This window comes from Perca fluviatilis, chromosome 8 (genome assembly GCF_010015445.1).
Source record: "Perca fluviatilis chromosome 8, GENO_Pfluv_1.0, whole genome shotgun sequence".
Lineage (NCBI taxonomy): Eukaryota > Metazoa > Chordata > Actinopteri > Perciformes > Percidae > Perca > Perca fluviatilis.
Window position 1 is genome coordinate 14462464 of NC_053119.1, and position 21922 is coordinate 14484385.

Below are 21922 nucleotides of genomic sequence, written 5' to 3' on the forward strand. Positions count from 1 at the left end.
ATTAAGATTACCAAGACGTCTTTATAGTCTCTGTGCTACTGTGGTGCCATCTTCTGGTAGGGAAGCACAACAGCTTTGATTTAACTATACAGCAAGCATGAGAACTGGCTGAGACAGTGCACATTTTGCATTCAGAACAATCAACAGGGCATTCAAAGAATGCAACATTTAAAACATGAAGTGAAAACAATACTCATAGATTAAAAAAAAACATTTAATATAGTGACAGACATCATACAACATTTCAAATACAGTAATTGCTGAAAATGAGTTTAACATTTAACATATTGGATATGATGACATGAAATTTATAGTGAATGTACATTATACAGAGAGCACAGGACAGTATTGTACAACCTGTAGAATATAGCAGCTTGCAGCATCTTTCAGTGCACACACATACACACAGAAACATTTTCTCAATCGTATACAAACATAATGCAGTTGTTCTATAAAGCCATCTCAATCATTTACACTGCTAAAAGAGATGTGTTAATTTGTTTCAAGGGCCATTTCAGTCATCTCAGTGAAGCATCCATTACAGACAATGCAGTTACAAAGAGCGTCCCTTAATTTCCATGACAAAGTTTGAAGTGACAGACTTTGTGACTCTAATATCCAGAGTGGATTGAAATTGGAGGTCTGCCAAGGTCTGAGTGTGGGGAGAGGATAATTCATTCAGCTCAGGCTCAAACACACACACACACACAGACACACAGACACACACACACGCCATCTGCAGTTTTATTTTTGCATACCGACACTGCTGCAGAAAAACTTACAAAAACTGATGCACACACTCGCACGATGAATTAACACAACAGGAAAATATGCAATTTTGTATAGAAAGAACTTGTGTGTATACATGAATGTTACACTTTCTGCTTTTTTTTTCAAATCCTATAAAGCTGACCAACTATGCATTCCTTTCAACTACACAGAATGCAAAGAGCATAATCATATATACAGTCAGTGGCTTTGTGGTAAACATTAAAATACTGAAAATGGTATTCATTTTGGTGTTTCTGTACAGCTGACATAATTATGAGACAGACACTTGGCTGAAAGCTGAAATGTAACACTGTACATCATTTATCTGCCTACCACGGCATTAATTTCTCTTGTCATAGATCTATAAGACCCAAATCACCTTTGGAGTGTCACAAATACACTCATTAAAATACTATGTACAGTAAGGACCACTTTGTCTAAGCCCTCTGGAGATGCATGGAGCTTGACAAGAGTGCCCTTAGCATTGCCCTACCACTGGATAGTTTTCTAAGTGGCCCATTGATGTACTCTACAAAAGGAGCTGATGAACCACTGCACTTTGGTGTTAAAACATTCAAGTAATGCCAGGAATCAAGAGTATTCACATACACACATACCACTCTAGTGGATTTGCTACCAAAAGAAAACCATAAAAATGGAAGAAACCAAATGTTTGCCTGGTCTGCTCCCAACTCAATCAAAGAATCAGTATGGTATCTGTTTATGAAGTGTTTAAATCACAGTGTTTACATTCATATTTTAAGAGTGCTCAGATCAGGTTCTTATTGATATGTGGGCTATGCAAGTATGAACAACAGAAATACCAGGTGTCCTGAGTGCACAGCTGGATTTACAGAAGTAGAGGCTCCAGGTTTGAGTTGGTTGTTTCATTCTCTATTGGGTGTCAGGGTTGGGGTAATATTTGAAGACCTTGTAGATCCACTGTGTGTAGAAGGGCACATTGACGAAGATGCCAGGCTGGTTGGCGCGAGCACAGCCTCTGCCATGGACGCTCAATCCCACAATAACCCTGAGCTCACCATCCTGACACACAAGAGGGCCACCGTAATCCCTCTGCAAAAGAAGAAATAGATAGCACATTTTTCTACGTTGCTGGTTGAGAAATGGTTAAATGGAAGCGAAATACATTTTAAGCTCTCAGTGACAGACAACACCACCAGTATTTGTGAACATGGACAGCTCTCCTCCAAAGCTAGAAACCACAAAACCAAGGCTTTGATCGCTGATGAAATTTAGTGAAACAGTCTCCAGCTGCTCTATTTACAACAGATTGAATACTAAGCCTACGGATTTAAAGAACATTTATTTGAGATGTGGATCAAACTGAGCTTTGAAAGCTCTATGCTTAACCAAGGCGCTAATATACTCATAGATTCACACTGGGAACAATTACTATATCCAATAGTCTAAAGGCCTTTACCAACAAGGACTAAATGCACCATATGAATTCTTACATAGTTTTCCTTCTGATCACTGAAACAGTTATTTTGGCTCAATTTAAATGGTAAAACAACTCACTGGGAAAAGAAGATGAATAAGTAACAGTTTACCTCACAAACTCCCTCATTCCTCCTGCCTCCTGCACAGATCTTGGTGTTGGTGATGTGGAGGTTTCCTCTGTGCATCTCTCTACACCTCACATTACTGACAATGGGCAGGTTGACTGCCTTCAATACGTCATCATGGCCAGTGCCTGAAAGAGTTGAAGGTTGCACTCATTATGCCTCTGTTCTGTTGTAGCATATGCAGTACAAATTCCACCATTGTATTATAAAATCCCTACATTTTTGGCATGGTCTTATATAATATGGTTATTGTTATTGTTATTATAAGTCTGAATGACTTATACAGAAATCATGGCACATTTGAACTTTTATTAAAAATATCAATCTTCTGTGGTCCTTTCTGTCTATCAAGCCACCCAACAAGCAGATCTGACCCAGAGTTAAAGAAACATATGGCCTAAGCTAGGCAGTAACGAATTATTTGAGAGAGGACTGTGTTACAATATACTCGGGCACCTCCAGAATATATAAAATAATCCAGGACTGCTGCAGTAGAAATGTAATATTTATGTAATATAGTGCAGACCTGGAGAGTAGATACAGCAGCTGTAGTGAATATAGAATATCAGTACCTTTGGTCTCCCCCCATCCATACATTTTACATATTGTTCCCTCTGGGATGGAGCACCCAGCCACGGGTAGCTGAAGTGTATGGACGTTGTCTGCAGGAAGAGCAGGCCTAGACGTATTGTAATGAACACAGAAAGTACAAAGCATGATTAACATTACACACATAAAAGTATATCAATACATCTTTGAGATTATTTTTCCAGGAACTCACTTAGAAAGTCTTATGAGTGCTAAACTGGAGCCCTCAGGACCACATATCACATGCGCTATGTTCACTTCCTGTCTCCTGGACCAGTCAGGAGCTCCTTCTCGAATATCAGAGACTCCCAGCCATACCCGATACTCACTTAGGTCTGGAACACTGAAGACAGAGTTAATACTTAATAAAAATATTCCACATTTATTACTCTCTACAAACTCAGACTAACCAGGACAGACATGAGCGAGTGAAGAGAGTCAGTTAGGTATTTAATAAAGAGAAATACATACTGAACAAATAAATCTTACATTTAATACACTGAGGGTAAAAAAAGCAAAATGCACTCACAGTTGAAGGTTCAAACAAAAGGAAATAAATGACATTAACAGACAGCGAGCATTGAAGTTACCATGAGGAGAAGCACTGTCTGTCAGTGAGTACCCAGTCCTCTCGTATTAGTGAACCCCCACACCAGTGCTGTGACCTGAAAAGAGCACAAGACACAAATAAGACATCAAGGAAAGCTGTGAAATACCCAGAGCTGTATAGTAACAAAGTAGAACTACTTCACTACTCTACTTAAGTACTAAAAGGCTGTATCTGTACTCTACTGGAGTATTATTTTTTTCTCCTACTGCCACTTTTACTTGAGTACATATTTTCGATGAATGAAAAACTTTTAATCCGATAGATTTGTTATGTGCTGCATAGTTACTTGTTACCGTTGTGAATTCCTCACGCTACGGAGTTAGTTACGTACGCTAATTACGTAATTTACGTAAGAAATCGTGTTTCTTTTCATTACAGTTGCCCGTTCAGAAGTCAGAGACGATGTAAGTTTGTACTCTTTCTATTTAGCCATTGTTGCAGCAGATGAAGCTATTCCGGAGTTGTTTCAGTCTGCAGTGAGTACTGAATGTTAACCGTTTGACCCTGTGATGTGAAGCTGCTAGTTTATCTGTATGTTGCTAGCTTGCTAACTTTCCTGTTCATCACACATGTTACTAGCTAGTGTGTGATACTTTTTTGGGGGCTTAAATCGTTACTGTGCTGGAGAGGATGTTCATTTTACTTGCACAGTGTGATAACTGTACTTTTTTATTTCAGTAATTGTTCATATTTGTTATTATTAATATATTTAATATTTGTTAATTCCTTTGGCTACAGCCTTAGGCTAAACATTTGACATAATATAAACAATATGATATTCAAACTTTTGACTGCTTTCTTTAATAACTAGATAACACAATACTTGTACTTTTACTTTCAGTACTTCAGTAGATTTTAAAATGAACTACTTGCAATACTTAAGTACAAAAAATGTTGAATACTTTAGTACTTCTACTTAAGTGTTGTGCTTTCAAGAGCACTTCTACTTTTTTGATAGAGCACTTGTACTTTTACTTAAGTATGGGTCTCTAGTACTTTATACACATCTGGACATACCATACACAAGAAATTACATAAATCCAGTTGTTCCCCAAGTATGTCAAATTTGAGGAGAGGGACATCCAGTAGTACAATAAAAACATATAAATATAATGTTAGTCCATAAGATCTCTATATAATATCTAAACTAACTAAAAGATCCAGTGAATGTGGGCTTTGGACAACTCAAAATTCATCTTTAGAACAGGTAATTGGCTTCGTATAATTAGGCGAGTTCTACTGCTCTTTGAAGGTACTGATGAATTATAAATGTTTGGAATGACCAAAGCTACTCTATCTAAAAATATTTGCCTGCACGTGTTTCTATCTAGGCATGGTGGGAGGGCCTCTGAAACAGCATTTGAACCCTCCACCGAAAACAAAGAGAAAAACTATTCTACTGAATTGCTTTATGAATTCAAAGGTGGTCTGGGCAGGATGACCTACTGTTCTTCTTCAGTGGTAGAAGAAAATGTGTAGAATATGAAATGCACCGCCGTACCCTCTCTGTATGCTGACCATCCAGCTTCCGTCTGATATGCCCACCGGACCTCCTCCCACGATCCTTGTTCTTTTATGGATAAAACATGCCACAGAGGACAGCTCACCTGGAAAAGCAGAAAGACACAAACACACACAGATAGTTTTATATATCTCATGTCATATAATACGCATTTAATTTAAGACATACATATGCATTCACAGGCACAGACATACTGTAGTTAGTGGTGAAATATTGTTTACACAGTCACAAGAGAAGAGGCACTTGAGCTGCCTAATGATCCACCATAATCATCATACTATATAACCAGGCCATTAATTAAGGTCATTATTGAAAATGTTCATATAACACATGGGTGTCATTTAAACTCTACACGTCAAGAGATGAGGGGTTCATTCTCTGTTCTTGAGTTATTATGTTCAGAAGAAAAACAGAAGCCACCATGACAACATAATGTCCTGCATTCTGTACCTTAATAGCTGGACATAAAAAGGACTTTGAGGGGGGTTGAATGAGGTGAAAGATGAGGTTTTGAAAACACCACTACTTGCCTAGGCTAACAAATACAGATCAGCAGCTGAGCCACAGGCAAACACAGACAGACATAGACACTCACCCAGTGGAATGGTGTTCTGCAAAGCATCACCTGCAGAAAGAAGAGGAGACAAACAAGGGATCAGGGAGTATTAACCGATGTAAGAGAAGAGGCCACCTCATATAGTGTTGCATACATAACGGTGACCACCAGGACACTTTTGTTTGTCTGCCATGAAACGGTCAGCATTGTTTTTGAATCTGGAGGGCTTTAATTGAATGTCACAAGCCTTAACGGACCATGCCACAGTATGTGTTCTTTAATTCCACACCGACAATTGGTTTTCATACATTTCTGTACAATCTGAATCCATCAATTTAAACATTACTGTTCCACTCATTTGTTATTAGCTGTGATGTAAAGACACACACACACACACACACACACGCGCGCACGCACACACACACACACACACACACACACACACACACACACACACACAGTCATGATGCCTCTGGCTCTTGGTCCATGTGGTAATAGTTAGAAGAAGCCCTCCCCTGTCTTCCTGATGAGTTGTGAATCTCCTCTGACATACACTGACCTGTGAGTGTGTGTGTAAGTGTGTGTAAGTGTGTAAGTAAGACAGACAACCAGACAGAGTGCAAACAAATCTACACTAGCTCTTAGACCAAGAAGAATTTCACACAGTCTCACAGATTGTTTTCCCCTAACTGTGTGTCTCTATGTGTGACTGTGTGCGGCTTGCATGTACACACTCTTGTCCACTCACATGGTTTTACATTGCAGTAGTCCCAGGGAATGGCAGTGTTGTTGGTGTAACACCAGGGACCATGTTTGTCTTTATCAGGGTTTCTGCAGTAGCTTCCCTCCAGGCCAGCCATCAGCATGCCCCTCTCGCCACTGGACAAACATACACACACACACACACACACACACACACACACACACACACACACACACACACACACACACACACACACACACACACACACACACACACACAAAGATCCAATAACTTATCTTTCATCAACATTCCGTAAGCCCAAAAGACAATTTTCAAAACAAAAGGAAGTTTTTTTTCCCCTTTAAGCAGATAATCCATCTGTTGCTGAAAGTTAAAGGATTTGCTAGTGATTTATAACCATTAGTAAAAGCTGTAAAAGCTGCCAGATAGGATCTGGACAGTCAAACTACACAGCTGTGTAGGCTCTGTCCCTCTGGACAAGATAAGGAGGTGATTTGCAGAGGAATTACTCACTGAGACAGTATGCACCCACCTACACTCACACATCTAATACATGCTCATGCAGACATATCCCACACATGAAGGTATTCTCGTAAGAATTTTAAAACCACGAACAGAACTCTTTCCCACACTGAATTCCTTGACCGATACGGTGGACAATTGTAAGGGAAAAGCGAGACATAGGAGAGGGACGCTGGGTACCAAATCACAGTAATCCAGTGTGTGTTGTGTTTCTAGCAGCTAGCATAACAGCCAGCTTTCACTGGGACTCCCTAACCCTGACTTTTGACCTTTGGGCAGGAGCCAAGCAGTGGAGCTGACTGGCTTTGAAGTGTCGCTACAAAGGAGAGGTTTGGGGTCAAAGCTGAGGAGTGAAGTGTATATCCCTCAGCCAAGTTATCACTCTGAGTCATTCCTGCTGAGTTAGGTCATCTTCAAGGAAACACTTCTATAGTCGTTAGGAGATGCTGGAGAGGCCAGTCACAGCACCCGCAGGAGCCGTTTTCTCCTCTGAGGAACAAGAGGCCTGACTTGATCCGCTAACAACAATAAGAAGTAACTAGAGGTCAATAATACGGCGCCTCCCCACACTGACCACCACGTCTCAGGTTCGCACACATGGTTCTCGAAAACACAGACACATTTCCCTGCACAGAGGGAGTTCATTTCTCAAGAATTATTCCACCTGTTGAATGCATCAAAATAGCATATTTTCTGCTGATGATTTCCTTTGATTGCACTGAGCTTTAAAAAAAAAAAAAACTACACTATGTTAGACTACCTGTGTGACATCTTGATCTCTGTTTTAGGCAGAAGCGCTTGTCTGCAGTATAGTGATGGTGCAGGTCTGTTTTCCACATCATTGGAGGAGTTTGGAAAAGTTATTAGGTTAGAAAGTAGCAGGGATCCAGTGGGCTGACCTGTTGTTATGGTCTCTCCAGGGAGCACAAGGCAGGTTTGATCTAGTCCTTGACTGCTCTCCTTGGTAGTTCTCTCCAAAGTCTTCGTAGCAGTCTGTATTTGGACAAAAGATTAGTCATACTTCATGTCTGTATGAGCAAACAGCTTTGAACAAAAAACATACATAACATGCAGTGCTCAACATCACAAAACCACAACAATAGTTTTAGTTTTTGTGCATTCTTTGTATTATTACTACAAACTATTAAAAAAAAGAAACAAGTAAATTATATGCAGAATAATAAAAACAATCCTGAGTTTCTGAGATATCGTGGTTGTCATTGGATCTAGAATATACAGAGCTGGGAACACAAAAAATTGTCCATAATGATGCCTAGAAAAACAGGGGTCATAAAAAAGGTTTTGAAACTGTCTGTCACCCTGCATCTCATTTCTATATGGGAACGTATTCAACACTCAAGTGTAGACCACAACACAACCTCAAAGGGGGTTTATATTCCCAATGCAAGGGCACATACTCTAAAAGACATGTCCCTAAGATCCCTTGGGAAATTTGCATTTGTGTACTCAGCCATAGATCTACATCTTTTACTTCCAAATTTCTTGCTACCCCAGAAAGACCCCCATTCAGCAATAATCCTTCCACTCCATCTTTCACTGTCCAGTGAGACCTGACAATCCTGAGCTGCTGTCAGAGTTTGTTTATTTGAGGCGAGGTGGTCAGTCCTTCCCACAGTCCTATAGGGCTATAGTACCCCGCGGGGACGGAGAATACGTAGTTACAAGCCAATGTCACAGGGTCTCATGTGAACTCGTCCACAAAATATAAAAATGTACGCTATTTCTCTGCTTGGGATGTAGTGAAGATCAGCTTTCTCATTGCTGTTTTGAGTGTGAAATAAAGCTGTCGAGTCTCTCACCGCTGACAGGCTTGTTTTGGGTGCCGCACTGGGGGATGTTGGTGCAGAACATTGTGCGGACTCTTGGGTCCGTAGTGAAGCACCACGGGAATTCTTGGCCATCTGGATTCCGACAGTAGTTTTCTCTCAGGTCTCTGGAAAACACAGAGAAAGTCATTCTGCAATCTGCTTGGATATACAGTAAATGCATCCAGGTGGGTGAGTGAGTAAGTAGTGTATGACTCACTTGCAGGGGTAGGCTTGAGGTATGAATGTGTGGTTATGGGGATACTGAGAGTCCCAGTGTTGACAGATGATTCCGTTGGGCATCACGTCTACTGTCCCTCTATAACCCTCTCCTCTGCCCTGGTAACACTCGGTTGTTTCCACCACATTACTTTTAGGAGATGTTTCTGTGAATGTGCAAAATATATGAAGGGTTGGGTGACTGGTCAAGGTAAAATACAGCATGTTTATATTCACCCAAATTACTTGTGTGAATATCCAGATGAAAGAAATAGTTTGAATAAGCGTTGAACAACGTAAGAGCGAGGCGGACTTCAGATGAACTGTGGCACTGCACTGAAACCTTGATGAACGATAGATTATAGAATAATACTCTGAAAGCATAGCACACCACACGTTTCTATCTGCCTGCCCTTCTATTTCTATTTCTCCCACTCACACACAAAATGTAGAGTTCCCAAATCTGTTCTTAAAACACAAAATGCAGAATTTTGTCTCCCAACTGTTAACACCAAATGGTCCAGACTGTAACAATTTGCTCCGGTCCAGAGTGATGCCCAAATGAATTGTCCAAAACATTTCTAGCGTCTCCGCACCCTTGGGTTATAAAGTGTTTACATGAGAATGGCAAATACTTCCCTTTATCCGGTTATAATCAAGGTATTGTAGAACATGTACAAACAATTACAAGCAATGATGAACAGTAAATAATTTAGCACTGAGAAAGAAGACAGTGTGCTTTTGACATGATGGATGGCTAAACAGCCTCAATGTCTTGGCCACCTGCTTTCCACAGAACAGCTCACTCTATGTGTTTAAAATACTCACAGTATAATGAGGCTGATATGGCCAAAATTCAAAAAAACAAGGCCGGAAATCTTATCTGCTCTACTTTTCTTTATAGAAGAGCTGCTCATTACGCAATGAACACAAGTTCATTAGCCTGAACAATGTGCGTCATTGTATCCAACAATGTGCAAAGTTGCAGATCTTCAAGACTCTAAAACAGACATTTTCTGGCCATACAATATGTCTAAAAATAGATATGCACTAGTTGTGACAGTAAACAAAAGAGCAGGTCTTGACAAAAGAACACTTTGTCTCTCTCCTCTCTGCCTTGTTTTGATTAAGACTAACTGGGTCGTAAACTTGGTCTGTTACCAACAAACTCCCAAATTAGAGAGAGAGAGAGAGAGGGAGAGAGAGAGAGAGAGAGAGAGAGAGAGTCAGTGAGAGAGAAAGAGTCAGAGAGAGAGAGTGGGGGAACAGTGAATCACTGGGTCCACATGGAGGAGTGCCATCTAGTAAACATGGTGCCAGGAGTGCTGATGATTCTAACAGGCAAACAGGCCAGTCACAGACCCAGGAGAAAGAAGCTAAGCCCAACAATAACACCAGCACTCTCTCTGTTTTATGTTCTTGAGGACCACAGTGGTGTTCTCAGTGATTATAGGTCAACTACAGTAAGAGTGTGCATTATTTGCTGATGTTCTACTAAGTATAGACACCCAAAACACAAAGCCAGACGTGCACCTAGCTCTTACACACCAATCACACTGCTTACGCTAAGTGTATGAGATGTAATGAAAGCAATCTGCGTGTATTGTGCGCGACCCTCGTGTTTTGTCTGTATGTGTAATAGGAGGTTAATGTGGAGCAGTAACTGAGCCCAGTGCAGTTTGACCACCACACATGAGCTGGCATAGAACAATAAACAGCAGTCCAGTGGCGCAGGGGAAAAATAAACATTCTGGCTATTAGAGAAGACATAACAGAAAGTCAAATCAAAGAGTGTGTGTGTGTGTGTGTGTGTGTGTTCCATAGTATAAGCCAATGAGAGTGAGAGGAGTGGTAAAATGGAAGGTACAGGAAGCTGTACATTTTGGTGCCGTCAGTCACACTTCTTGGGCCCGTACAGAACACACCCATACACAGACATGCATAGACTTCCACTTAACATGCATGACATTCAACAGCGCACAAACATGTATGCATGCTTACCACAAACTTTGATGTTGCAGTACTCCCAGTGCGTGTTTGGGTCCGTGGTAAAGCACCAAGGTCTGTGGCGTCCATCTGGGTTCCTACAATAGTTATCATCCAGGCCCTTGTCAGGGTACCTAATACAAAACATGCAGTACAACAACCTTAGTGTATAGACAAATGCAATATAAGAGTAAAAAGAAAAGCACAAAGCAACTACCATACTGTTGCATCACCCGTAGCACAATTCAATTTAAATTTTTCTTCCAAATTCGTTAGGAGAACTGTGTAGAAGTGGAGAGATAATTCACTCTTGCACGCAACTGAAGCATTAATAACTGGAATGGTGCAAGGACTCCATCTGTGAATCTGTTCAGAGCTCAAGGGAGTGAGGAAGATAACAAGCTGCACCACTACAGGTGTTCTACAGTAAGTCATCCCAAATTCCAACATCCCTTCAAGCCTCCAGCCTCCAGGCGTGCAGTATCAGGCTGTGGGACCCTCTCATTACATTAGTGCTATGAGCAGTCTGGGACCTCGTTTACACAAACACTGGGATGATTAAGGATGTGTTAACGAGTCCCCGCTAATCCAGACCACCTGCCATCCAACTTCCTGGAACACTCTCCTGACACAGAGGCACACGCACACAGCAGACATGCACATACACAAACAAGGATCATGTAAGGAATACTAATACAGACTAAAATATATGGCCTCCCTATAATAGGTATAAGCTTATCTCATGGCTGGACACCAGTCTGCTTCTTAATCTATTGAGAGTTTAAAGGAATTTGTGCCAATTAAGTGAGAATGAAGAGTATTCCCAGCATACTGTAGTGCTGTTAAAAACATACAATTACACACTGGATTCTGATGGCATTCCTTCAGGGAAAGGCACACTGGCTGACTCCAAATCACTCCAGAGTTAGTGCACCACAACCATAGGAAATGATTATGTGAACTTGTTATTACATCAAGCATTCTCATGCTTTTTTTGCTATAAAATTATGTGTGTCCATGTGTGTGGGCCTAAGTGTGATTGAGCATGCACAATTTAGTGTGATGCTGAGTGATGCAGATGTGTGTGTGTATGTGTGTGTGTGTGTGTGTGTGTGTGTGTGTGTGTGTGTTACCTCTTGGGGTGGTACAGGTGTTTGTGTGGATCATCCAGGTCCCAGCGCTGGCATTCCTTTCCACTTTCTGTGTGGTCCATGGGTCCTCTGTAATCTTCCCCATTACAGTTCATACATTCAACTATGCAGCAAAGAAACGCACAAACACAAAGAGCAACAACACAAAATCAAAAATTCACTTAAAAAAAAGAATCTCCCAAAAAATTTAGAGCATGGAATGAAAGTAAATCATGATACTTTTAATAGTATAGCTGTGAGTTAACAAAGCAATACACATTTTAAGTCATGACAGTTTGCCCTAATGGTTGTGCAACATTTTGAAATAAAACCCTTCACAAAAGGTTGATATATCTCTATCTATATATAAGTTCAGACATTATACACGTAAACTTAATGTAGGTACGGACATATTATGTATCACACTAACTGCAATGTTCTCTTTGATGTAGAGAAGGCACCATGTTTTGCATGGTGACTAGTACACACTGTCAGTGTAAACAACAGAGAGCGATTCAGATTGGAAACAGATGGTTATGAGTCCACTGCTGTCATGACACTTGTAATACCACTGGCTGCATGAGTATGTGTGTTTGCGCACACGCCATGTTTGCGTGACTGTGTGTATGTTTCCTATTAGGACAAGCTAATTTCTGGAGAAACCCTTCCAGCCAGTACCTACTGAATGAACGCAGGCTCTCTATCAAAATAAAAAGTAATTATCTCTGTTGTACAACTTGTGATAACCCAGTGGGACACCATATGTGAGTTGGAGAGCAAGAAGGATTCCCATACTGTCTTATCGAGCCACAGCCTGGTTCCTCATTAAGGTGATCCAGTATCATACATGCAGAGGAAACAACCTCTCTGACAGCATGACTCCCCAGGGATTAGATAACAGAGGTCATTATCATCCTTTTCTTCAGGGAGACACCAGTGCCTGACAGTAATATTGTGTGATATAACATAGAGGCTGAAACATTGGTGGGAAAGTGTTTTTCTTTCATCACAAGTTTTACTTTTATAGACCCATAACTCAAACTCAGCAGTTACCTTCTACATGTGCCAAAGGGATGGATAAAATAGCTAACAATTTATCTATAGGAGACGACAGGGGATTAATATCCTCTAACATTCCAACACCAGCCTCTTTAGGTACAAACCATTTACAAAAGCTGAACCTGATGGAATAAGAGAGGACAGCATAAACTGAACCACACACCTGGAAACGGCTGCAGCTGGCCTCAGCAAATAAATGTCTGTGCCCCATACACATATGCACACACAGAGCACAGAGCACAGTTAGAGCCAGCGTTGCTTAGTCCAGGGCACTATGTGACTGCCTAATTTGCTGCAGCTCATTTAAGACTATCAAGCCTCAATTGGTGAGGCAATTTGCAACATGGAATGGGCATTATAGTATTTAAGATAAATGTCTGCTAAGATACACACAGACATATACACGTGTGTGTGTGTGTGTGTGTGTGTGTGTGTGTGTGTGTGTGTGTGTGTGTCGTGTGCGTGTGTGTGGCCTACCCTGTGAACACTGTGGTATGCCACACTCCTGGTGTCTGAGGTGTGGCCGGGGATCGGTGGTAAAGCACCATGGGCCAACAGTGGAGTTGTCTGGGTTGCGACAAAAGTTTTCTCTGAGGTCCTTCTTCCTGAACCTCTTAGACATGAATCTGTCAGGAGCAGAGCTGCAGTTACACAAACAGGCACATGAACTCTATCAAGACCAGTTGCCAAATATTTCACTGTCATACAGATCAACTTCTTTTTGAAAAACACCCAAGGTCACAGTCTCTGTTGTCGTTTTATATATCTCTTTGACAGAATGATGAATCCTCTACTAATTTATGAGACAGCTGCTGCTTCGCTCTGAGGGCCGAAACCTGCCTGTAAACATGACCAGTGAAAATTAGAAAGTAATTGATGGCAAAGGTAAAGGGTTAAACCAATGATGACATGATGTTATTAATGAGAGGAATCACATTAATATGTTGAAGCAATGTTAGTTTTCCATGAGGCAGGTTCTGTGTAAACACACACATGACTCATACCTTCTACATCAGGCAAGCACATGGCTGTGGTCACCGGTTGCGATGTTAGACAAAGTGTAGTCTTTGAGTCAGGCTGTGTTTTTTCACATAATGATGAAAAGATAACGTTCTGAAGCAGTCTTTCTGTCTGTCTTAATGACAGGTACAGAAACGAGAAGGCCTTTGCTGGGCAATCATAAATGAGGAGGAACCTTTCACGGATAAGAATGCAATTTGTTCTTGTGTGTGTGTATGTGTGTGTGTGTGTGTATGTGTGTGTGAGAGAGAGAGTTTCCCATGCCTGTAAGCTAACTGATAAAACATACAAAGGGCCTGGGTTTAATTACCCGATCTACAGAGACATTAATAGTAGTTTGATAAAGCAGGTTCACTGGAGGTACAAACGTATACTGCCCTCTTTGATTCGTCTGCTGCAGCGATATCTCACTACAAAGCCTTTCAAAGTCATTTAATACCTCGGAGTAGAGGGGAGTGGAGAAGGAAGGAGGTAGCATGTAGTTCAAAGATAATAAGACAAGGTGTATGTGTTGTTTCTGAGGTTCTCTGATGATTATTAAAATATCTGGCAAGTGATCAACTTTGTTCTTATTGTACTTGTATTTTCTCCTCAGTTCTCCTGACTTTTTTTCTAACATTGTCCTCCCTTGACACAAAATATTGCAGTATTTTTTTATTTTAACAAAACTGATGGGATGTGTCATATTATCATGTTTCAGAAACCTAAACTCCATCTACAGTAGACTGAATATGAGACTAAATACTTTGTTAGATATTTTGTAAAGGATAAATGCAGTTATCTTGTTTCTTACCAGTTAATTACTAAAGATCAGTGCTCATTTAACTTCCATAATCCTACAGAAGGAATTGCTTCACTTGAATCCCTCTTCTTTAAATTCCACTTAATTGGCCCTTTTTTCTATTGGGAGCTACACTGCATCAGAAAGTATGCCTGCATATTGAAAAATTGAACAAAAAAGCTTAACCAGAGGCTGCATATTAGATATGATCCTAATCCCAGTAAAAACGCACACACACACACACACACACACACACACACACACACACACACACAAACACAAACACATGCGCACACACACCTAGATAAACAGTAGGGCCACAGCAGGAAATGATCTGTGACTCTGTAACGCGTTACAATGAGGTCAGTTCTGATGAATGACTGCTCCCAGGAGCCTAATCAACCTCTAATATATCATACTCATATACACACACACAGACACATACAGACTAGCCCCTAGCTACTAGCTAATTGCATCACTAAAATACCAACACTAACACTAAGAAGCAGCTTTAACACTACTTTGACATTGTGGTGAAAAAGTTTATCGGATTCTTACTTGTGTTCATGAGGTATAGGAGAGGCCCAGGCCTGGCACAGGATGCCGCTCACCGTCACCGTCCTCCGCCCCCTGTAGCTCTCACCTGTACCCACAATGCATTCCCTCACATAGTCTAAATGAGAGACAGAGAGAGTAAGGATGAGGGGAGACAGAGAGACAAGATTACAGCAAAAGAGTGAGTGTGAGTGGGATGAGCCAACAAACTGATCGCAGTGTTGTGTACACAGAGCCAGTGTGGATGATGAAGAAAACAGACAGAAGGATATGTTCAGCTAAAATGCAGAGCTTCACAAAGACGCCAAAAGCCAAATCTGTTTTCCTAATCTTCTGCAAAACATTTGGATCCAGTAAAATAGGTTACACAGCTTGCAAGATCACTGTTGTGGTCAGTCAGCGTCAAGTTGGGTGGGGGTTTCCATCGTTTACACAAACTTAATGACAGAAAATGAACCATAATGTGCTGCGACACAATAAACACGACAATGGTCTTCGCCCTTCCTTGTCTTGCTCATGAGAGATTACAAAGCTACAATCACTCTGAAAATAGGTATTTACAGTACAGGGGTATAGAACATATGCATACAAAAAACATGCATATAACAACAACAAGGAGTATGCTGCTGATTAGAAGTGAGACTACATGTAGGGACATTTTTTTTCAGATGGAAAGGTCTGGTGACTTTAGTATCAGCTGGTTGAATGAAAAGTTGGAACAGGGCACCTTTCTTTTGATAGAGTTGGTAGTTGAAGTCCGGTTGGCTCTGAGCTCCTGGTGAGTTCCTGTCGAACGACAGCCACTGGCATTTCCTGTTTTTATGATCATAGAGGAATGCTCTAGAGAATAAGAAGGACAGGAAAGGACCAAGAAAGAACAAGGGAAGTGCGAATTACATAATGTCAGGGCAATTAACACAGCTGTGACATGAGTATGTAAAGCAGCTAGGAGGCCTACAGTGAACCAGACAGGCAGCATTATACATGTGGAATGCGTTATTAAGAAACCTCAGGAACCACCACTTTGCTCTTTGTGTGTATTGACAGCCATTCATTCACAGTGTGGAAGAGTTACTTTACCATGTCACATCAAAAGAAAACCCTGCAGTTAAAAGGATGAAGCCATAAGAGCAGACATACCTGCAGCTGAAGGGGAGTCGTCTGTTGCGGCTGCAGGCTTTGGCACACTTGGCCGTGCTCAGCTTCTTGCTTTTGGTCAGGTGGGAGGCATCTGACACGACAATCAGCCGTATACCATCAGTCTTCTGGTAGTCCTGGAGCGCATTTCTTTTGCCCTCTGATACACAATCACATAACATGACCATTCAGCAGTATTTATGTCTACTTTTCCATCATCACAAGGCCTATGGCTCTGATGAGAATAATGTATACTAGCCTCATCATTGCGACAGTCTGCCTACTTTATGGATTGTTTTATTTAACCTTTATCGCTACTATTTTCTTATATAATGAACATTGAATTGCACTTGAAAGGTAAACAGGCCTAATAAGGCCTATTATTTTTATTGTTATTATTATGAATAATTAACATCCACACCAACCAACACACTAGCAAACCCCTCTCTGTGGTCTGGGAAGCAGTGTGGATAATCTGCTAATGAGCCCAGCTAGACTGAGAACACTGTGGAACAGCAAACAATGTGTGAATTAGTATGATTTAACTGTCATTAATCTGCAGGACCTAATAGGATGCGCAGTCATTTACCACTGCCCCTAATGAAACCAAGGCTGACACACACACACACACACACACACACACACACACACACACACACACACACACACACACACACACACACACACACACACACACACACACACACACACACAGTGGGGAAGCAGGGTTGTGTTTATATGTTGCTTCGTTTGTTGGCAGGTTCTCTTTGCAAAATCAGAGAGCCAGTTAGACATGTACATCAATCATGAAAAGCTTCCCGACAATCTTTCGATTCTTGGAATCACGTAAGCAATTTGAAGGCATCAGAGCTTCAGATTCAGTATTTGGGTGTTTGGGGATGCGGTGATCAACCTGAGGATCGCGGAGTGTTATCATGTTAGTCCGATCCTCAACTTGAGTTCACCATCTCGTTTCTCTGGTGCCGGAGCAATGAGCCGCACTCTCTCAGGACAACAGGATGACTCAAGCACTTATTTGATTTTAATATAGGTCATTTTGTGGGACAATGGGTTGTAGATATCGGTTCACTTTATCATAGAATGTATTTATCTCGTGATCCATTCAGATAATATAGCCTATGTCTATGCGATGCAAGCGCTCTGGTACGGAGCGGTTACACTAATACCCTACTACAGCAAGAGTTTAGATTAAGCCTCTGCTAGATCGTCATTATAATAAAAACATCGTTTTCATATTTCTTCCAGGAATGGCCAACTTAAGAAATGTTCTCATGACTAAGAATCACTTTTACTACTCTATCTTGTTAGAATTAGATCCGAAAATAACTGAAACAGGCATATCACAATTATCAAAACACTAGGCTACACATAATAAAGACAAGATAGGGATTGTAGGAATATTCGGCTACAACATAACATAATAAAGTTACACGAATAAAGCATCTGTTAACTGTGTATTTTACACGCAGCGCAACGCGTTGTGACACCAGCTCCAGTCCAGTGGCAGACGTACGGGAGCAAAATGCTTTTATCCAAAACTTACCCGAACAAGAAATGACGAAGAGTCCGAAAATGAGCTTGTAAATCCACATCGCCGCGTCAAAGAACAAAAGTTTCAGAAACAAATCGGCAATTGCTGCTTGCTGTGCTGTCAGCCTGCGACCAGGAGATGTTGCTTCCACCACTGCACAGATGATGCGTCTCCTCTCTAAGTACTTCCTCGCCTCCCTCCTCTCCCTCCCTCTCCGTGCGTGCGTCCGACTTTATCTCTCGCTCCCTCTCTCGCCTTTTTCTCTCTCTCTTTTCAATTAAGTGTTCTTTATTGGCCTGAATGTGACACACACTATTGCTAGAACTTCAGTGACAGTGTTGAATATGCCAATTTTCCTATGATCTTTATGTCACCGTGTATGTTTGTACGTTTGTGTGTGTGTGTGTGTGTGTGTGTGTGTGTGTGTTGTGTGTGTGTGTGTGTGTGTCATTAGGCTATTATGTTACTATACCTTCCCAGTCCAAAAGACTTCCTATCATAAAACAAATGTATTACATTATAAGCAGATTGTGCTACTTTCTCTTTTAATTTCTTTGTCTAAAAAAACTAACTGAGATAACATTGGAGAACCCTTTTGCAATTATGTAAGCACATAATGTAATCTGAAAACTGCTGCCCTAGATAAAAAGACAATGCAACTGATCTCAGTTGGTATTCTGTCTATAATGGAATGGAATAGAAATTTTGACTGGTAGTGTGTATATATATATATATATATATATATATATATATATATATGCACACTATAAATCCCTGTGCAAAAACTGGAGGAATATAATAATAATTGTATTTATTTATTAACAGATTGTGTCCATCCCTCCTTGTCACACAGCAGCATCCCACTCAATCATCTTCTTGTACCTTTTTTTTTTTCACTCCCCCAATCGCACAGTGTGCACAATGAAACAGATATTGGCAGGCACTTGTCAGTGCCGGGAAACTCAGTGGGGATGTAAAAGAGGAGGGGGAGGAGTGTGTGGCATTGTTTATGCTACTTTACTTCTTCCCCCCTGTCTCAGATAAGAAGTGAAGTTGGGGGGGGAGGGGGGGTGGTGAGGACATCCTAATCCATCTCCTGAGTGTCATCTCTATTTTCAGCGATGACAGCATGAGATAGGAGATGTGACACTTAGCTGGCCTTAGCATTTTCTCTAAACATCTCTGAGCACTCCTGTCCTCCAGTGACAGTCCAATGGGGTACACACTAAATAAAAAATCCCATTAGTTATCACGGCGCAGATTGGCACTTAATGTACTGTGGGGATTCCCGGTATTTTCTTTAAACAGAGGAATAGATGGATAAATATGTAGGAGGAGACATATTCCATCTCTATCTCCTCTCTGGTTCAATGAGTAATGCTCCTGTGGCTTCCTGAGAGGACCACAGAGTCATTCGCAATAATAAACAATCAGCCATGAGTCAGATACTTTCACTGGAGTGGAGCGCAAGCCTCTTTCTCTCTCTCTCTCTCTCTCTCTCTCTTTCTACCTTCCTTGACGTACATACACATGCAACACAACCACACACACTGTCTCTTGCAGGAAAACATGCATTCAGACTCTCTTTCTTCTTTCTCATTCAAAAACACGCATGCTTATACATAACGAGCAGCAGATGAGGGCTCCAACCTTCACCAGTTTGAGCCCTCATCACCACAATCTCATTACTGACTCTCCTAGCAAGAATCCAGTGGGTGTTTTTTCCGCGTCTGAGAGACACAGCTTCGGCTAAAACATGGAAATTAGAAAGACCCAGTAGCCCACTGCTCGCTCAACCACTCAAGTCCTACTCCTCACATCTGTGGCTGGTTATTGCCAGAAACTTCATATCTTCATGCAGCTTGTAATTGAGGGAGGAAGTTCGGTGGGAGATGGAGATGATATGGAAAATGAAGAAGTTGATACAGAGAGAGTGTAGATGAAGAGCAATGCAAGTAAAATGGATGGACTGTTGCAGGGAGGCACAATACAGACCAGTGTGCTGAAGGCTGGGCTGTCTGAGTGCATATTTGGGGAGTGCGTGGCGTATTAATAGACTTCCTGCAGATTTGTTTGGAAGTTTTTTTGTGCATTGTGTGAGTCATGCGATGTATACTGTTATTTCTCTGTGCATGTGTGTGTATGTATGCGTCTACGTGTGTTTTCATCTGGAGCAAGTAAGTTAGACCTCCTTGTGACCTCTAATCGTTGCAGACTCTCATCCAGATGTTAGCCATATAACCTTTGGAGTGTGATGTAAAATTGAAAGAAAGGATGACAGCGATAGGGGACAGAAGAGTGTGATCATTTGAGTGATACGGGAGAGATAAGGAAAGTGGAAAGGGACTCAGATTGAGGAAGTGTGGGAGTGAGAAACAAAGGCCATTTAGGGGTTTTGTGTGTGTGTGTGTGTGTGTGTGTGTGTGTGTGTGTGTGTGTGTGTGTGTGTGTGTGTGTGTGTGTGGATTTGTTGGGGTTAGTGATGACAGTGGTAGGACTAGATGCTGTAAACACAGATACTCTGTCAAGAGGTCCTTTAAACAAACACACACTTCCTGTTGTCAGTGCATGCGATTGTAGTCACTGCTCGTAATTAAGATGTGCCGACATTTACGGCTAACAAAAATAAATTACGCACACGCACACTCTGTCCACACAAACAGTTAAAAATCCGGCTTCTCAGATAAAACGCGTTTAAAGAAAAAAAGACTGATTGGTTTTCTTTTAGCCCGGTTGTCTGCCTTCATGTCAAATTTCCATTAGATTTTCCTGAATGGTGAAAAAGGGCTGGAGAGTACAAAACTGGAGTTTTAACACATCAGTTTGTTATCACGCACATTAGCAGACTCACACCAACACATCACCAAAAATAGCTTTAAAGAGGATCAGAGGACTCTAACAGATATACAGTAAAACACTCAATGTGCCATTGAGGTTTCTTCACTCTCTAACAGAGAGCAACTGCTTTTGTCAGTGTCACTGACATACTGGAACTTTGTCTAACAATCACAGAAAGTAGAGCACAAAGTTTTAGTAATGATTCATGATGTGCTGAATCATTCAATGCTGAACAAAGTGGTCATGTCTGCAGATGTGTTTTAAATTTGTTTTTGGCAAAAGTGATTTTAAAACTTATGAGAATTATTATGAGTCTGCAGTCAGTTTCGCATTGCACTGGGTTTTCACAGGCAGCTTCTATAGCGGCAGAGCAGAGCAGTTCGTTTCATTCCCCATGAGAAGAGCTGTATAACGTAATAACGCTGTAAGTGCTCGGATCAGCTCCTTCAGAGAGACTGAGGGAGGGAAAGAGCACCCCCCCCCCCCATTATTTGAGTATAAGAAATGAAAATAAAAATAAATAATACAAGTTTCCGGAGATAAATAAAGGTTTACTCATGAAATGAAAGTCCCCTGAAATAAATAAATGTGTACTTATAAATAAATTTGTACTTATAAATAAACGTGTACTTATGAAATAAATGTCCTATAATATAATCATTCGGAAAAAAAAAAAGCAGAGTTGCAGTTGAAAAAAGCTGCCTGTGACAACCCAGCGTTAGACCGCAAATTTATTAACTCACAAACTTTAACAGGATAATTAATAATTGAGTCTTAAGACACACTAACCGTTTCAACTCAACAGAACATATCCGGTTCACAGGGCACACTCCTTATTCAGCCTTTTGTCTGTACCTCCTCCTGTGTTTATGGGTGTTGATGTGAACGTTTGAGGCAGAACCTTGGAACAATTCATCAACAACATGGCCTGGTGAGTTTG

At 41.1% G+C, this 21922-nt stretch overlaps 1 protein-coding gene across 2 annotated transcripts; it reads right to left on the reverse strand.

The window, feature by feature from the left end:
* Positions 1-895: 895 nt before the first annotated feature.
* On the reverse strand, positions 896-18323 carry LOC120564472 (hepatocyte growth factor). Of its 2 annotated transcripts, none has more exons than XM_039809493.1 (18): positions 18157-18323; positions 16596-16752; positions 16183-16295; positions 15459-15573; positions 13577-13725; positions 12044-12164; positions 10926-11044; positions 8926-9091; positions 8700-8833; positions 7779-7872; positions 6382-6512; positions 5673-5702; positions 5057-5162; positions 3536-3610; positions 3139-3288; positions 2930-3036; positions 2343-2485; positions 896-1845 (listed from the first exon to the last, which is right to left on the reverse strand). In XM_039809493.1, the coding sequence occupies exons 1-18, from the start codon at positions 18203-18205 to the stop codon at positions 1666-1668; spliced, it is 2139 nt and encodes a 712-aa protein (XP_039665427.1). In that variant the 5' UTR covers positions 18206-18323; the 3' UTR covers positions 896-1665. The 2 variants fall into 2 exon arrangements, with proteins under 2 accessions (XP_039665427.1, XP_039665426.1); XM_039809492.1 differs by having other exon boundaries at positions 13577-13740.
* Between the last annotated feature and the right edge of the window lie 3599 nt (positions 18324-21922).

Coding starts and splice junctions, on each gene's coding strand:
- LOC120564472 (XM_039809492.1), bottom strand. CDS start 18,205: ATGTGGATTTACAAGCTCATTTTCGGACTCTTCGTCATTTCTTGTTCG. Junction 12,165..13,576: donor CATACCACAGTGTTCACAGG/GTAGGCCACACA, acceptor TTTGCTGCATAG/TTGAATGTATGAACTGTAAT. Junction 8,834..8,925: donor CCTCAAGCCTACCCCTGCAA/GTGAGTCATACA, acceptor TGTGTTTTCCAG/AGACCTGAGAGAAAACTACT.